The 17,039-nt window shown below is 40.8% G+C and overlaps 1 protein-coding gene across 7 annotated transcripts in view; it reads left to right on the forward strand.

Moving 5' to 3' along the window:
• The first annotated feature begins 6,519 nt into the window (after positions 1 to 6,519).
• The window catches only part of WDR20 (WD repeat domain 20), a 60,037-nt gene continuing 49,517 nt past the window's right edge, over positions 6,520 to 17,039 (forward strand). For 5 of the 7 annotated variants that reach the window (XM_063290338.1, XM_063290337.1, XM_063290341.1 and 2 more), the window contains exon 1: positions 6,520 to 6,822. In XM_063290338.1, coding sequence (XP_063146408.1) covers positions 6,559 to 6,822 — 264 coding nt within the window. In that variant the 5' untranslated portion in view covers positions 6,520 to 6,558. The remainder of the gene's footprint in view (positions 6,823 to 17,039) is intronic. The other 2 variants (XM_063290339.1, XM_063290340.1) reach the window with 1 other exon arrangement.

The following is a 17,039-nucleotide window of genomic DNA, read 5'->3' on the forward strand; positions in this document are numbered from 1 at the left end:
GGGACAGGAGTGTTGGCAGAGTGCTAGAAAGCATTTGGCCCAGGAGAGATCAGAAAAGTCACACACTAGGCATTTCTATAAAAATAATTTTATTTACAGAAAAGAAACATATTTAAAGGCTGTTTGCTGAGAGGAGAGATTTCTCTCAGCTGCATATTCTCTGCAAGCCTACACAGAAGGGAAACTGAAATGAAAACAAGTTCAGGCAAGTTCCTCCCTTAGGCAATGCAACCATTAACACGTGAAAAGGGGACAATTAAATTCAACCTCTTCACCAGGCCAAAATCATTAGTTACCATAGTAACCTTAATCTGTAGTAGAAAACATATTAACAGGGAGGATAGGAACAAGGCGGCAGGAGGCTGGAGAAGTGCAGGAGGGCTAAGGGCGGCGGCAAGCTGGGACAGGAGGACAGGAACAAGGTGGCAGGAGGCTGGAGAAGTGCAGGAGGGCTAAGGGCGGCGGCGAGCTGGGATGGGAGGACAAGAACAGAGGAGTCTAGTGAACGGTTGTCCCCGACAACCTGTTCCTCTCTGGCGTGCCCTTTTATTTTATTTTCTTCCCGCCATTTTGGCCCTAGAGCCAATTGGCTTCTTTTCTGCTGGGCACGCTTTTCTGACTGTCTTCCACTGCACTGAGTGGCGGCAGCGACTCTTCCTGTTGCTCACCGCCGATCAGCTGTTCCTGCGGTTCCCGCTCTAGGTTTCCTGCCGGATTGACAACTACTGCCAAGTCAGCCTCCTTTTCAATTTCAATTTTTTCCTGCTTTTCCCAATAATGGCTCCAACGTTTTTAAAAAACAGGACAAAATTGACATTTATATTAAAATGACGGGACAGTCGGGCAATGTTAAAAAAACGGGACTGTCCCGTTCAAAACAGGAGGTATGGTCAGCCTACTTAGTATGATGTGAGAAACTGAAACACTTACAAATCCAACAGAAGAGAATATATGTAGCTCAGGTTGAATGGTGCAGACCTTGGTGCTCTCTGAACTTGGTTGTTTGCTTGCAGATGTGCAAATGAATGTGGGGTTTGCTCCCTGTTTATATACAGTAGCTTGCCCTGCCAATTCTGGTGTGGGTAATGGTGGTTTTCTCCTTGGTAGTTCCTTGATTAGCTACTACGTAGGACAGACAGGCAGAAGACTAGCAGAACGCATCCATAAACCCCAACTAGCAGTCAGAAGAGATGATGAAAACTCCTTAATCTCACAACATATGGTCAGAGTCAACCATAGTTTCAACTGGGAAACTGTGATCATCCCAGACCAAGCTAAATCCAAAAAAGCTAGGGAATTCCTGAAAGCTTGGCACTCAGATGCATCAGCGATCAATAGACACATAGAAATAAAGTATATTTACACACCATTCAAAACAAGCAGAAAACAACAGCCTAATCAACAAACTACCAAGGAGAAAACCATCACCCCACCAACAGTGGCAGGGCAAGCTACTGTATACAAACAGGGGACAAACCCCACACTCATTTGCACTGATAATGTTAACCAGTTGGGTAATGAAATGTCTACAAGCAAACAACCAAGCACCAAGGACTCCACACTTACAAATACTTATTTTAATTACCCACATCTCCATTACTCCCTCCTCCTCCTCCTCCTCCTGTTTCCCTATGGTTATTTTAGATTGTAGGTCCCTTGGATAAGAAGCTCTCATCACCATGGAAATCCATGGCACTATGTAATCACCGTATGATGATGAAATAATTCCCATCATACAACAGTTGCAGTGTGAAATGATGCATATAGTTTTGCTAATTCAGCAAAATATACACCTCATTTACCATTTAATTGTGTTCCCATTTAATTCTGTTGCATATGCATATAGACCTTGAAAAAGAGGGAGTTGAGGCATGGAAAAGCAGAGAAGATCTTGGCCCTTGTTCTGTTAATAGTACAATTTCTTTCAAAAAATAAAGGTGTTAACTTCTTGCAGTATGACACAGATTCACCAGAGGGAGCCAAAGCAGTACATTCAGATTGTGAGGGGAAAAAATCAAGGCAACACAAAATTATTTTTCTGCCCCTCTCCCACACTATTAATGTTGTATTCAACTATGTAATTCTCATTGCTGTTTAGATATATTTAACCTATGCAGTGCAGTTATAAGCTTTCCTTCGCATCTAGCTGGCGTGATATTCTAACACAAGCCCAAAGTAGCCAATCATATTTAGTCTACCATATTGTACAAATCCAAGCTGAGGGATTAGTTTATGGAAACGCTTTCAAGCAAACTGCATGGATGCAGTCCTCAGAAACTGAGCTTGATGTAAGGGTGTCTTTGTATCTTTTGTCATGTGGACTCAGAATGTTGGATTACTTGAGTAAACCGTGGGCAAGCACGTGGTATGAACTGTGCACATGCTGTTTGCAATAATTTTATTTTACTGTATAGTTTGCTCTCAAGCTAAATCTTAGTGAGTCATTTTTTTCCTGTGGGAATAGATGTGAATTAGTTAAACCAACTGCTGTTTTAGGAAGATACTTGTTATCTGCAAATATGCAATGCAATCCTATGCATATTTACTTGGAATAACCACAGTGGGCCCTGGATGAAGTAGATTATCTGGACCCTTTTCAGACTGGGTTCAGGCTGGGGTACAGTACTGAGACAGCACTGGTTGTGCTTGCAGATGGCCTTTGGAGAACTCGGGACAGAGTGGTGCAACCATCCTGGTTCTCCTGGATCTCTCAGTGGCTTTCAATACCATCAACCATGGTATAAAATAAGACTGAAGTGGTCACAGAAATTTAATTTAATTAATTTAATTTTTATCCCACCTTTATTATTTTTTTTAATAAATAACTCAAGGTGACGAACATACCCAATGCTCCCTCCTCCTCCTCTTTTCCCCACAACAGCAACCCTGTGAGGTGAGTTGGGCTGAGAGAGAGTGACTGGCCCAAAGTCACCCAGCCGGCTTTCATGCCTCAGGCAGGACTAGAACTCTGTCTCCTGGTTTCTAGCCTGTTGCCTTAACCACTAGACCCAGTTATACATCTCCACCCCTGGCTGGGCAGGTGATGTTGTAGCGCTGGTGATCCTGTGCCTGGAAGCTGTGAGGGACTGGATGGGGAGGAACTGGTTCTGACTCAGTCCTGACAAGATGGAGTGGCTTTGGTGCCTTCCAGGGTCTGGTGGTGTGTCATATTTGATTCTAGACAGGGTAGCACAGGCCCGCAACTAGGGTCTGAGTCACCTGGGGCAAACATGGATTCCCCCCCCCCCATTGTGGGGCCTGGGACACATGCCCTGCTTGCCCCCCCCCCCTCAGTTGCAGCCCTGGGTAGCACTTCCTCAGACAGAGCTGGTGCGCAATTTGGGTGTAATGGTATATGGGAATGACCTTGGGAGACAGGGGAAAGAGCCGCAGCCAGGGCAATGGTCAGATAAAAGGGAGCTTAGCCCGCAGCAGGAATGTAGGCATGGTAAACGTCTCAGAAGGGACTGAGTTTCTTAGACTCATAGCTCCAGCTCAAAGAGCAGATGGCAGCTATGACTAAGGGGCTTTTGCAAAGATTCACCTTGTGTGCCACTTGTGCCCATTCCTGGACTGGGAGGCCTTGCTCACAGTCATTCATACCTTGGTCACGTCCTGGTTGGACTACTGCAACATGCTCTACATGGGGCTGCTCTTGAAGTTCACCCAGAAGTTACAACTGATCCAGAATGCAGTGGTGCATGCAGTGTTAGGCTCCCCTATGTTTGCCCATTATACAATTCTGTTGTGCAAGCTGCACTGGCTCCCAGTGTTCTTCCAGTGTTAATTCAAGGTGCTGGTTATCACCTTTAGAGCCCTACATGGCACAGGGGCAAGTTATTTGCAGGATCGCCTCTCCCTGAGAATATCTGTCCATTTCACCAAATTGGATAGAGTCGACATGCTCTAGGTCCCCTCCCTTAACTGTTGCCATCTAATGGGACCTAGGAAGTGTGCCTTTTCCATAGCAACTCCTGCCCTATGGAACACCCGTCCCCTTGAGATTCAGCAGGCCCCCACCCTCTTGTACCCCTTACAGAGTATGCAGGGGTAGATACAGCTAGAACTGGAGCTGGAGGAGGTGGAGAAAAACCACAGCCTCCTGCATCATTGTCTTACAATCCCTGGCCAAGGATAAGAAGGCCCCTGCTTGGCCCACACACATTCACACAGTGCAACAATGGACTACAACAATGAAGCTGCAGCCCCCACAGCAAACAACTTGGTGATGCATTTGTCCTCTACTTTGGTGCCCAACTGGAAGACATGCTGTGCAGCTGCTCTTCCCAACTCCCAACTGGGAAAAAATGTTGCTGGTGATGGTCTGCTTTCTGTTTACCAATGGAAACATTGGCCTTCCTGAAGACCTGCATTCAGCCTTCCACGAGATTCATATTTTCCTGAACAAAATACACAAAAAAGAAGAAAACAGCTGCTAAAAACGTTCTGTCTGGCAGCCATATGTAATGAATGCCTTTCCCAACAACGTGCTCAGACTCAAAAACGAAGTTTAAGTTTTGATTTTATTAAGAATAGAATGCAAACACAAAGAAAGCTGAGAATGAGAAGGTAAAGGTAAAGGTTTCCCTTGACGTAAAGTCCAGTCGTGTCCGACTCTAGGGGGCGGTGCTCATCTCCGTTTCAAAGCCTTGGAGCCGGCGTTGTCCATAGGACACTTCTGGGTCATGTGGCCAGCATGACTCACGGAACGCCGTTACCTTCCCGCCGAAGTGGTACCAATTAATCTACTCACATTTGCATGCTTTCGAACTGCTTGGTGTGCAGGAGCTGGGACGAGCAACGGGAGCTCACCCCGCCGTGCGGTTTCGAACCGCCGACCTTCCGATCGGCAGCTCAGTGGTTTAACCCGCAGCGCCACCGCGTCCCTTAAATGAGAAAAGCGCGCCTAAAATCAAACTAAATAGCCCCATTACAAACAGAGTCCCACCCCCCCTTCAGTCTTCTCAAATTCACATTCCCAGGTGCTCCTAACAAGTTCTGCTGATCAATGGGCAAAAAGACCTTGACACAAAAAGATAACCCAAACACATTCCTTAGTGCAAAGAGATATAGCCCTCGGTGCAAGGTTTATCAGCAGCTCCCTCCCAGCTAGGAACGTGCATCAGTGCTCTGGCATGCGAACCGTTACGATGTACAGACACATTGAAACGATGAACACGACACCATAGCACAAACAGCCATGGAGGCACAGAGCCCAACAGCAAATGGTAAGTGGGGCATTTTCACACAATAAACAGGCTGTGTGGATGAGCTCAAAAACAATATTCTGTTTATGTACCAGATCTTGAAGGTAACATTTTCCAATGCTAAACATAGGTGATATCAAACTGAATTCACAGAGATGGAGCACACAAATCCCCAATTGTTTTATTGAGTCCTCAAAAATGGTTTGTAGTGATTTGGAGGCTGTAGAAAAGGAGGCCAGCTAATGGCTTTTCCAAGACTTTTTGGAAAGTGGTTCATTTCAGTAATTTTCACTGTTGATGAAGACACTTTGATATTACAGTATTTGCATTCTAAAATGAATTAGCAACATACAAACTGAGTATATTTGTATATCTAGTTGTGTAGTTTAGGTTGTTAAGATGCAAAATATTCTGGAGGCCAGATGCACCTTGTTGCAAAGTACAGTACAGAACTTCATACCCATTTCTAAAATCTCAGGCCTTGTATACAGTATGTACATGGCTACCATAGCTGGGCTGCAAAAATCCAAATGATCTCTATATGGAAGCAGGCACAAACAACTTTTCACCCTCTGTTGTCATCTAGCCATTGCTTGGATTTTTTTCAGTTCAGATGTGGTAGCCCTAATATACACTCCCTTGCTCCTTATGATATCTCTCCGTGCATTTTCAAGTCCTTAAGGTACAATCTTAATGCAACTAAGAATCTGGTAAATAACAACTAAAAGAAGAAAGATAGGAATGACCTGTTGCAAGGCATAATAAATGCATAGTTTCCAAACCATTTATACAGAAAATCCCCTCATTCCCACCCTCCAATCTTGGGATGCAAGAAGCAACAAAGATACAGATTAGATATGATGTATCTGTGAGGATTAAAAAGAGAAACCACATATAGTATGTTGAATCGCATTAAATAAATAAAAATTAAGAATTTAGTATGAATTAAGCAACGAAGAATGTGTGCAATGTCTTTTCCGAATAAACATCCGCAGTTAGCTGCATTCTTTTCGTACAGAAGTACGTACTGAGCTCCTGCTGCAACTTTCCTCCTTTTAACGCAAAATTACCAACGCAAAAGCACCAGGAAGTAGTTCCTCCTTCGGCGCATGCTCATTCTCCCTTCACTCCGAAGGCTCATCGCTTTAATCTTTTCCACCTCATCCCTTTGCACCAGGCAGGACTGACGCATGCGCAGCATCGCGGTAAACAGGGAAGGACTTCGCTCCTCCCACTTCATGGCAGGAACGTTTCGCCAGCTTCCCTTCATGCGCTTTCAAACAGGAGAAACAATTTCCCTCTTTGGTGCGTCTGCGCGCTGGCCTTTCATCCGGGTACTGGAAGACGATGAATGCTCCTTTCCAAGATGGCGGCGGAGGGAGGAGGGAAGGAGATGAACGAGATTAAGACCCAGTTTACCACCCGCGAGGGGCTCTACAAGCTCCTGAGCCACTCGGAATACAGCCGGCCCAACCGGGTGCCTTTCAATTCGCAGGGCTCCAACCCTGTTCGCGTCTCCTTCGTCAATGTCAACGACCAGAGTGGCAATGGGGACCGGCTCTGCTTCAATGTGGGCCGGGAGCTTTACTTCTACATTTACAAGGGGGTCCGCAAGGTAACGCGCCAAAGAGGAGGGAGGCAACGCCGTTTGTCAGTTCTGCTGGGGATGGAGTTCAGAAGGAGAGATGAGGGGACCCTCCGTCTTCCGGCTTTTTGCTCATCCTTAGTAAGGGGCCGGCCGGGTGGTGTAGCAACCTCAGGCACACCGTGGTTGTCAACAAGGCGTTTCCTCGCCGGTTTATTTTTCCGTTAAGACAGGGTCCTACTACGTGTCGTTTCTGAATGGAAGTGGTTACTTCGGAAATAGGAGCCTTTCTTTTGATTTTGCGGAAGGCAAAGTTGTTATTGCTCAGCTCAGTGGTGCACATTATTCGGGATTCTAAAAATTAAAGGGATGTACTTGGTTTTGTTTTGTTTTTTAAAGGGGGGCTACTTTGCAAAGTTTTGATATAATCACTTTAAGGCGGCACAGATGCTCTTTGAACTTCGTGAGGGCGGAAAACAGGTTTCCTAAATGGTGTATTATGCTTCTGAGGGCAGTAGATGGAACTCCCAGTTTTTAAAATTATTTTTTAAAAAACATTAGCTAAAATTATACTTATTCTGGTGCTCCATGAATGTTTAAACCTTAGGAGGAATATCTTTCCAACGAAAGAGAAAGTTGATCTGCTAGTGCTCTAACAGCTTTTCCCACTTGTCAAAAAAGCCTGGATATGTGCATTTGTTTCCCCTGGGCTGTTTGAAGTCAGGCATGTGTTATTAAAGACCCAGGTTAAATTCTCATTCAATCACCAAACTTATTTGATTGACTCTAGGCCAGTCTCTCTTAGTGAAACCTACTTCATAGTCTCATTGTGAAAAATTGGAGAAGGGAGTGCTGCATATGTATCTTGAGCTTTTTAGAGAAAAAGCTCTGAATATAAATATAGTAATAATGTATAAGAGTACCTTAGTTACAGGGAGAAAAAATGTCTGGTATTTGTTGGGAAATGTTCTTTGAATCATGAGGTCCTTATGCATTTAATTTAAGTGTAGCTTTTTTGTAAGGTAGTGAAATAGAAACATCAGGAACAGTCCTCTTTGTGGCTTTAATAATGTGATTATTATTTAGCTATTTGATAATATACTTTATGAAGCCTGTACTCTTTTTTTTTAGTGTAATAGATATACCTTGAATCTTTGGCTTAAAATAGTTAACGAAGTCTTAAATTCTTCTTTTGAATGCATATTATATGAGGTAGATGTTGTAATTCATGCACATACTGAAGCAGGTTCCTGATCAAATTATATAGATATTGTTATGTGAACGCATTGGTTTTATTTCTGATTAATTTGAACAGAATATGTTTTATATGGTTTGCATAACGTGTTAGCATTGAATTCAGATGTACTGCAGTAGTTATATGCCTTTACTAAAATATTGAATGTGTAATAGGCAGCTAAGCCAAAAATAAAGGAGAACATTTAGGCATATAGATCTGTTCTGAAATGCATTTGTTGCTAAGGAATTTGTCCTAAACATTCTAGCAGGTCAAGAGAAATTATTGAGAAATAGTGACTATTGAATTTATAACTGTTCAGTCATGAAGCATGGGTTTGAAGATCGTACACAGTGTTCAGAAAACACTGAATTAAATTCACAATTGTGTGTCTGCCTGTATGTTGGGCAGTAGCTTCCATCCTCAATATGTAGGCAGCATGACAATGCTCTTGTTATCTGGCAATGATAGAAGCCATAGTTAAACATGATCTGGAATGTGCCAGATTGGGAAAGATTGATTTAACATGTTCTGTAAAAGATAATATATAGACAAGTATTTGTGGAAATGCCACACTTCTATTATACTTGCTACTTTTGCTGCTTTTGAAAATAGATGTGCTCGCTCACTTAAGTGGAAGTGAATGTTTGCTCGCACTTTATTTTTGAGTGCCCTGGATTTCAAAGTAGTGATATGTGTCATAAATAAGGGGATGGATATGGATAGGAAAACATCTTTGGGAAAGTTGATGCATACATAGCAGCAATGTCTTAACTTTTCTATGTGCTTTGTAGGTCTTAAGTATGTAATAATCAGTGGCTGACCATTCATGAATTTTAAATTAAGAGAATAAAAATGAATGTTCGTGATCTCTGATGAATTGTAAGATATTGAATGTGGATTCTTGTTTAAGAAGAGCCTGGTTGAACTAGTCACAGCTGCATTGAGTTTCAGGTCACACTGGATGGGATCTGAAGGGCATTGGGTTGGATAAGGCACCAACATTGTCCAATAATGAATAAAAGCTAGTAAGCTTACTACAAATTTGGCAGTGGATCGCAGTCTATCTAATAGTAAAGGTAAAGGTTTCCCTTGACGTAAAGTCCAGTCGTGTCCGACTCTAGGGGGCGGTGCTCATCTCCGTTTCTAAGCCTTGGAGCCGGCGTTGTCATAGACACTTCCGGGTCATGTGGCCAGCATGACGACTCGGAACGCCGTTACCTTCCCGCCGAAGCGGTACCTATTGATCTACTCACATTTGCATGTTTTCGAACTGCTAGGTGAGCAGGAGCTGGGACTAGCAACGGGAGCTCACCCCGCCGCACGGTTTCGAACCGCCGACCTTCCGATCGGCAGCTCAGCGGTTTAACTCGCAGCGCCACCGCGTCCCTTTTAGGGTCTATCTAATAAGTATCCCAAATTATTAACAGCTTCTAGAATAAAAGTTTCATTTTTTAAAAAGTAAGGTTTAAAACAATACTTCCAAACTAGCAATTTTGGGCAATTTTGGTCATTTCTTTCTTTCTTTTATTCTAATATCAGTATGCTAGGATTAACACAGTTCATTACTTAAATCATACAAGTTTTCTGGCCTTCATTTAGACATAACAATAATAATTGTTTTGGCTTTCTCTGCATAAGATAATGGACTTCAAATGAAGCAAGCAGTTGCCTTCTGATAAGATACTTACTCTTGGAATCAGAGACAGATGGTCTACAATTTGAAATGAGACCTTTTAGGCCATCTGCCTTAGTCTTGAAAGAATCCCAGACTGCAGTTTAAATGACTAATAAATGTATAGGCTCCCTGGCTTTTATAGTTTTATACTTCATAGTTTTCTCTTCTTCCATTGTAATGAAGATAGTGTTGGAAAGCACATTTATGGTCTTGTGTCCATTATGAACTTTTGTACTTCAAAGCAAAGAGAACTTACATGTATATAAATGTCTTGTGGTATGACTTTGTGCATGCTTACTCAAAATAAAATTACATTCTGGATTAATTCATATGTAAATGTAAATATATTTCCTTAATTCATTTCAGAAAACAGCTGAAAAGGGAATTACGTTGCACAATAGTTAACAACATAAGCTTCAGCCCATGGAGTACTATAATATATTGTGTATGGGACTTCCTTTGAATATAGTTTGAAAGATTTGGGAGCTTAAATATGTTTCCTTCCATGTGCCGAAAGAAGAAAGTGGCAAACCATTTCAGTATTGTTGCCAAAAGTATTAACTACATGGATGTCTCTAAGAAAGTTCCTGGAATCACGCTTAACTTGAAACCCCATTTTTTTCATTCCATATAGGTTTGACGTATTACTACTTGTTTCTAAAAAAAATTCCCATGTCCATAGCAGAGGGTTTATCAGTGGTGCTTGTCTTTATCTGGCCTTTCTAGAAAGTTCCAAAATTTTCTTTTTTGTGCCAAAGTTTATTGTTTTTGTTTACCAAATATTTTAATGGAATTATTTATTCTGTTTCTTAATTTGTTTCTTTAGTTGGTTTTATTTGTGGTAATTGTTTTATTTATAAGTTATTTGGAAGTGTAATGTTAAATACTTTCAGATATATTGTAGATGATTCAAATATTATTTCAGCTGTGAATACACTTGGCAAGCCTTATCCAAAATCACAACCTTTTATGGATAGTTAGGGTTTGATAGGGTTATAATAAGGATGCTTGTCTGTTTTTTTTTTCTGAAATGCTTTTGCTTACCAGTAGTATTCTATGTTTTGTTTGCATGTCAGTCATGTTTTTAACCATTGTGCATTCTCATCTTCCTAACTGACTTGAAAGAACAGTTAGTGTGATAGTTTTCTTGGTACGTTTTATATTTTGAAGATAGATTCTGCAAAGTTGAATCCATTCCTGGGTATCTGGCCAATATCAGTACTCATCAGATTTTTTGCTCTACTTATCCCTAATTTGCTCTTCTGCTTTCCTACCCTTTTCTTGTACTCTGTCAGTCTGCATATTATTTTAAATAGTTTTCCATGATATGCTGGATATCTATCTCACAGCTGTGATTCTTCATATAGATAAAAAGGTACAGTTTGGTTTGATCTGCCTATGGACTGTATACTGCATTCTTCTCTCCTTAGACACTTTCCTTGCCTGTGCTGTGAACTTTGAAAATTAGTGGTTTTCTGAGATTTTTAGCTAAATTGTTTTGTGTCAGTGGTGAAAGGTTATAGCTGAAATGTACAGATATTTGTATATTTGCTTTGATTTATTCCTTTTGTATTGTCTTGAACACCTTCACAATATATGGAATTTATTTAAAAACATAGATTAAACTGTTCTTTGTTTCCTGAGTAATTTCCTAACTGTTCCTGTTGTTATGGTACAGATGATGCCTTGCCACAAAAGGGAAAGGTATAGTGTGAGTGACATTGACAGGCACTCTTGCAGATATTTCTCTTGGATTGCCAAGAGAGGTGCTATGCCTCATCCATCCGTGCTTTTCCTAGTGAGGGAACATGCAGGGCAGTTTGAAGCCACTTTGTACACTGGTTCCCTGCTTTATTTGCATGAACTCTCTATTTCATCCTGCATGCACAAAGCACATTTTTCTGTCCAGGAGAGAAGATAATGAATGGTGGCTCCTGATCTTGGTGGTGAAAAGTATGATACCAGAGGGTGTGGATTCCATTTCTTTAACTTGCCGCAACTTCATCTGGACTGCCTGGGTAGGTGGAGAAGTGGATCTGAACTGGACTGTTATTAAAGTCCTTAGCCTAATTTATGAGGGTTCTGCAGAAATAATATAGAAAATTAATCCAGAAAATTGGCTGCAGTAGTGTTGCTTTAGGGATCTATAACTTTGTTTAAGGGGCATATTTATAGTCATATGACTTATTTATTTTATTATTTTATTATTTATTTATTTACTTTTAAAAATTATTAAATTTCTCTGCCACCCATCTTGTACACAACGACTTATCCTTTCTTAGGGTTACGTACAATTTCACATGGACAGAAACTTTATTGTCTGCATAATAGGATAACTGCATATCATTTCAGCTTTATTCCCTATCTTGTTTATAACTGTAGGCAAGGGCTTATTGGTTCCTAGAGCCATGTCTCTGGAGATATTACAAGGAATGGATGTTCCTGCAGTAAACATGTTACTTGTTGTAGTTCGTAGCAAGTATACATTTCTGGGAACAGTACATATATTGTTTAGGTATTTAAAAATGTGGTATATCCTTGAAGATACTGGGATAATCAGAAAAGCAGCTCTTCTATATTTTATATCACCTAACCAATGTTTTTGTCTCAGCAATATTAATATCCATGTATGTCTCACGTCAGAGGAGATCTGGAGTATTGATCATGATTGCAAAAGAACAACGAAGTGGTGACTCTAGCTGGATCCTATTTCTGTTTGAGCAGTGTCCCAAGACCAAAGTGTTGTATCTGGGAGCCTTTGTTGTCTGGAAATTGCCACTGCCAGGGGACCAGGAACAGGACTTCAGATGTTAAGTGGATTGTATACAGAAGTGGATAAAGAAGAAAGCTTTCCTCCAAGTGTTCCCATCCCAAGCTGTTCAGAATTTTAAATATTTATGATAGGCCTCTTATACTGAGCCCGCTGGTCAGTGGGGAAACATAGGTTGTATATAAGAATAACTGATTTGATTCATCAACTGATGCCAAGAATCTGGTGGCTGCATTTTCTACCTGTGTCTGAATGGCAACACAATATGTATAGAAGATGCCATTTTGAGAAAATGTCAATGCTTTTCTGCTGCTTCTAATAATGAAGCCAAATTTTCAAATGTTACTTGACCAGATTAACTAGTTTCATATTTTGTTTCGTAATCAAGGCTCATTACGTTTACATTTATTTTGACACTAGATTACTTCTTTTGTTGTTCTAGGTTTATTCTAGAAGAAGCTCAAAATAGAAATTATTTTAGGAGGGCTATCAAAATTGAATTGCAGGCTCATTAGTAATCTTGTTCATGTGCTTTGAGTTGTTTTCTGCCTCAGTGCTTATAGAATCTTCTCCATTTTAAGGAAGTTAAAACATTTTTTGCATACATTTAAAACTCCAAAATAAATTGGATAGCAGGACTGTGCAGTGCTTCAGATTTAACTCAGAATAGGTTCTTTGGCACATATATGAATACAGACACAGCACTTGATTGCAATTCATTGAAGCAGTGAGCAGCCACAGGATCCTGGAGAAAAACCCAGCTGCCTTTATGAGTAGCAGACAGCTGATTTGTTCTCTGTGTTCCAGAGCATCTCTTCCTAACCCAGTGCAAAACATTTCACAGCTGCTGCTGTCTTGCAAGCTTTATAATTGTTGCTTATTTATTTAACTTATTTGGGAAAGTTGGTATTTGTAAGATCAGTAAAGGAGAAAGAATGATTGCAATAGCCTTTCAGCTTTGTAGATGAATTCTGCCAGTTACTTAACATTTCTCCTTCCTAGTTTTCATTGATGCTTTATCATTCCTGCTCCCTTCATGCTTACCAAACTGCCTTTGCTTTAGCCATAATCTTACCCACCTTGTCTCCTGCTTGGAGAAAGGCAGCAACAGTGATCCAAGCTGACCCACCCAGAAAGTGAAATACACTGCTAGATTGTAGTAACAACTTACCTTCTGAGTACTGCTGGAGAGAGGTTATGGAAACTTGCATGTATAACGCCATCCATGCTAGGAAAGAAAGAGGACAGTTTGATGAGAACTATAATGATCAGTGTGTAAAAGTAGAATAAGGGACAGTCTTATTATTAATAGTGGAGACCCTCAGCAAATTGAGGACCCTTGATTCAGCCCTAGTATTATTGTAAAACCAGAGGTTCATCAATAACATGCTGTTGATTTAAAGTAGGCATGTGGTTTTAGAACATAACTCAGGACGCAGTTTGATTTGGTCAGGTTCAGAGGCCAATCAATTTATGTCAGGTTCACACTGAAATGAAACCAAAACTTTATGTCTCCCATTGATTATAATGAAAAATCTACAAGTATGTACAATGTTTTTATTTCTAAATACATGCAGGACAAATTGCAAGCTTAGCAGACCTTATTATCAGGAAGAAGCTTAAGATGCAGCAAATAGGTACAAGAGTTTTGATGGTGGACTGTTATGAGTATGGATGGTGAGCAGGAGGGGGCCCCTATCCAGGGGGGAAAACGCATGCGTAGTTTAGAGGCTTTGAACTGTCCTTCAAAGAAACTCAGAGCAGACCCACCTTGAGTTTTGGGGTTTATCTGTCTGAGTTTCCCACGCTCCTTCAGTTTGGTAGGATTTTCTGTCTATTGTAGCAGTTAATAAACACTAGGGACTAATTTCTTGTCTCAGCATGGTTTTTTTGCTTAAGTCAGGACATGGACTCATGTAAATTTTTTTATAAACAAAGATGATATAACCTTACTTTTGCAGGCACATTGATTCTTTATTTGGGGATAAATTTTACCAGATTTCAAATAGTTGGGATACAGTATGGTTTTGTTTTTGTTTTGTTTTTTAAAATATGGGTGGGAACTTGAACTATACAAACACGACTCTCATTTTGTTTGGCAGGCAGTTTCTGTGAAAAGAGCACACACTGTAGAACTTCCCCCTAAATTAAAAGTTGAACGGTAAGTGTAGAGATTTGTTAGATATGTGTTAAATACAAGTAGTCCTCACTTAACCATTTGTAGTGACGGTTTGGACTTATGACTGGTCCTCATGCTTATGGCTGCTGCAGCATCTGCACAGTTATGTGATCACAATTTGGGTGCTTGACAACCGGTTCGCATTTCTGACCATTGCAGCGTCCTGTGGTCATGTGATCACTATTTTTGATCTTCCTGGCCGGCTTCTAGCAAGCAAAATCAGCGGGGAACTATGTGATTCCCTTAATGACCATGTGGCTCACTTAACACTTGCGATGATTTGCTTAACAACCACTGCAAAAAGGTCATAAAATTGGGTCAGATTTGCTTAATGACCGCTTCACTTAGCAACTGAAATTCCAGTCCCATTGTGGTCATTAAGTGAGGACTACCTGTATATGAGAAGGAAGGGAAGTTGAAGAGGTTTGTGACATTCACCACACACTGTGATTGATGATATTGCCTGTACAATTAGGCATGTACAAACCAACCACAAAAAGAAACAAAGTTTTAGAGGAAGGTCAAGGGGGTATGATTTTACTAGATTGGAAAAGTTGTGTGAAAAATACTGGAAACTAATACAAGAATTGTTTAAAAGAGTGCAGTTTAATTGAAATAATGTAATATTTAAAAGAACACAAATTGCAAACAAATCTCTCAAATTGTAGCAATACTTTTTGAATGTTCAGGCAAAACAGAACTAACAACTGAGCATAGCGTGGCATAATATAAGGTTCAGTATCCTGCCAAAAAGTGCTGTAATATAGAACCCTTGTTAAAAGAAGCCTTGTGCTAATAGACCAGTCAGCAAGGCTGGAGAAAGAGGCTGCTTTAGGTGAATGAATAGAAAAAAGGCATTGGACTGTTACCGGGCTCTCACGCTATATATCTGCACTGCCTATTGCTCAGTGATTGTGGTGCCATCACTCCTTCCTGGCTTATAGGCTTCAGAATGAGGATATCTTCAGTGTTAGATACCATGAGTGAAGTAATCATGGCAGCCACCTGTGCAACTGCAACCCAAACAGCTGCTACAGCAATCTCACTGCTCCTCACTCTGAAGTCGTTATGAGTTACTTGGGCTAAGAAGAGAGAATGAAAGGAGCAATACTGTGGTTGGTTGGCTGGCAGGTAGACAAGTTAGGTGGAAGACCAGGACAGCACAGAAGACAGAGGTGTTAGAAAGGTAAGTCCTTTCCTCCCTGCTTGGACTACTCAGCTCTACAGTATGATATTGTCTATAAATGCATTTCTGGAATCCTTCAAGTTAATTGAATAACATGGGAGGCTTCAAGAAGGTCCACATCCTGTTCTGTAAACTTTGAAGGCAGTCTTTCTTCACTTGGAATGCCACAGAGTCTCCATGAAGTGGCCTGATTCAGTTTGGGATTCAACAAAATTCAGTGCACATTTCTAGCTTACGTACTCTCTGGGTTTTCTACTCTCTATCCTCTTCCTAATTTATCCTAATAATTTACTTTGATATGTGGAATAGACAAACATTGTTTTTCATTAATTACTCTGATCAATGACCTTATTTAGAAAGTAGATGATAAATATTGGAAAGCAAGAATTAGCATTGTCAGTGGTATCTCATATCTCAAGTTTGTAATTACCAAATAACTGCACATGTTTTAACAGACATCCTGAACATCATCATGTGCTATTGAAACTGGGCTGGTTAATAGCTTCCCAAGATAATGTGTTGTGTTGAAAAGAACATAGATGTAAGATTATCTATAAATCTCTGCCTTTTCATTCCTATAGCAATTGAGGTATAGGGACAAGATAGGGATGCTACTGCTGTAGCATCCTCCCAGCTGCACAGTGGCATCCCTGCCTGAGCTGTCAGTCTTACCTTGGGCTAGTGATTGATATACCAAAGCTGTTTATCCTGGGTGATTTCAACAGATTGTCCCTGGGGTGGGTTCAGAGGGCGTTTAGGGTTTCATGGCTTCCATGAGAACTGTGGACTTGTCCTAGGTCATCATGTGCCTGTTGTGTGTATAGGGGTGACATGGTGTCACATCTGATTTCTATTTAAGAGTACTTAATCTGGCAGTGGGGGAAAATAACTATTCTGTTGTTATGAACAGTTCATTTCGGGTTCCTTGGATTTCTAAGGAGCTCCAGTAGATAAAGCGGGAGAAGAGATGGAGTAACACTGGCAGAAGACAAAGAGTGAGTCCAGTTAGATAGAGGTATAAGCCCAAGTTTGAGCCTATAACTCATGGTAAAGGAGGCAAAGCAGAATTACTTCTCTGCCCTTATAGTGTCCATGGAATGCTGCCTGCCAGCCCTTTTTAAAATGACTCAGTTTCTTTTAGGGAAGTACAGGTGGAAAGATACATTAATGGACTACTGTGAGATTTTGCAGCTAAAATCA

Source organism: Candoia aspera, chromosome 1 (genome assembly GCF_035149785.1).
Source record: "Candoia aspera isolate rCanAsp1 chromosome 1, rCanAsp1.hap2, whole genome shotgun sequence".
Lineage (NCBI taxonomy): Eukaryota > Metazoa > Chordata > Lepidosauria > Squamata > Boidae > Candoia > Candoia aspera.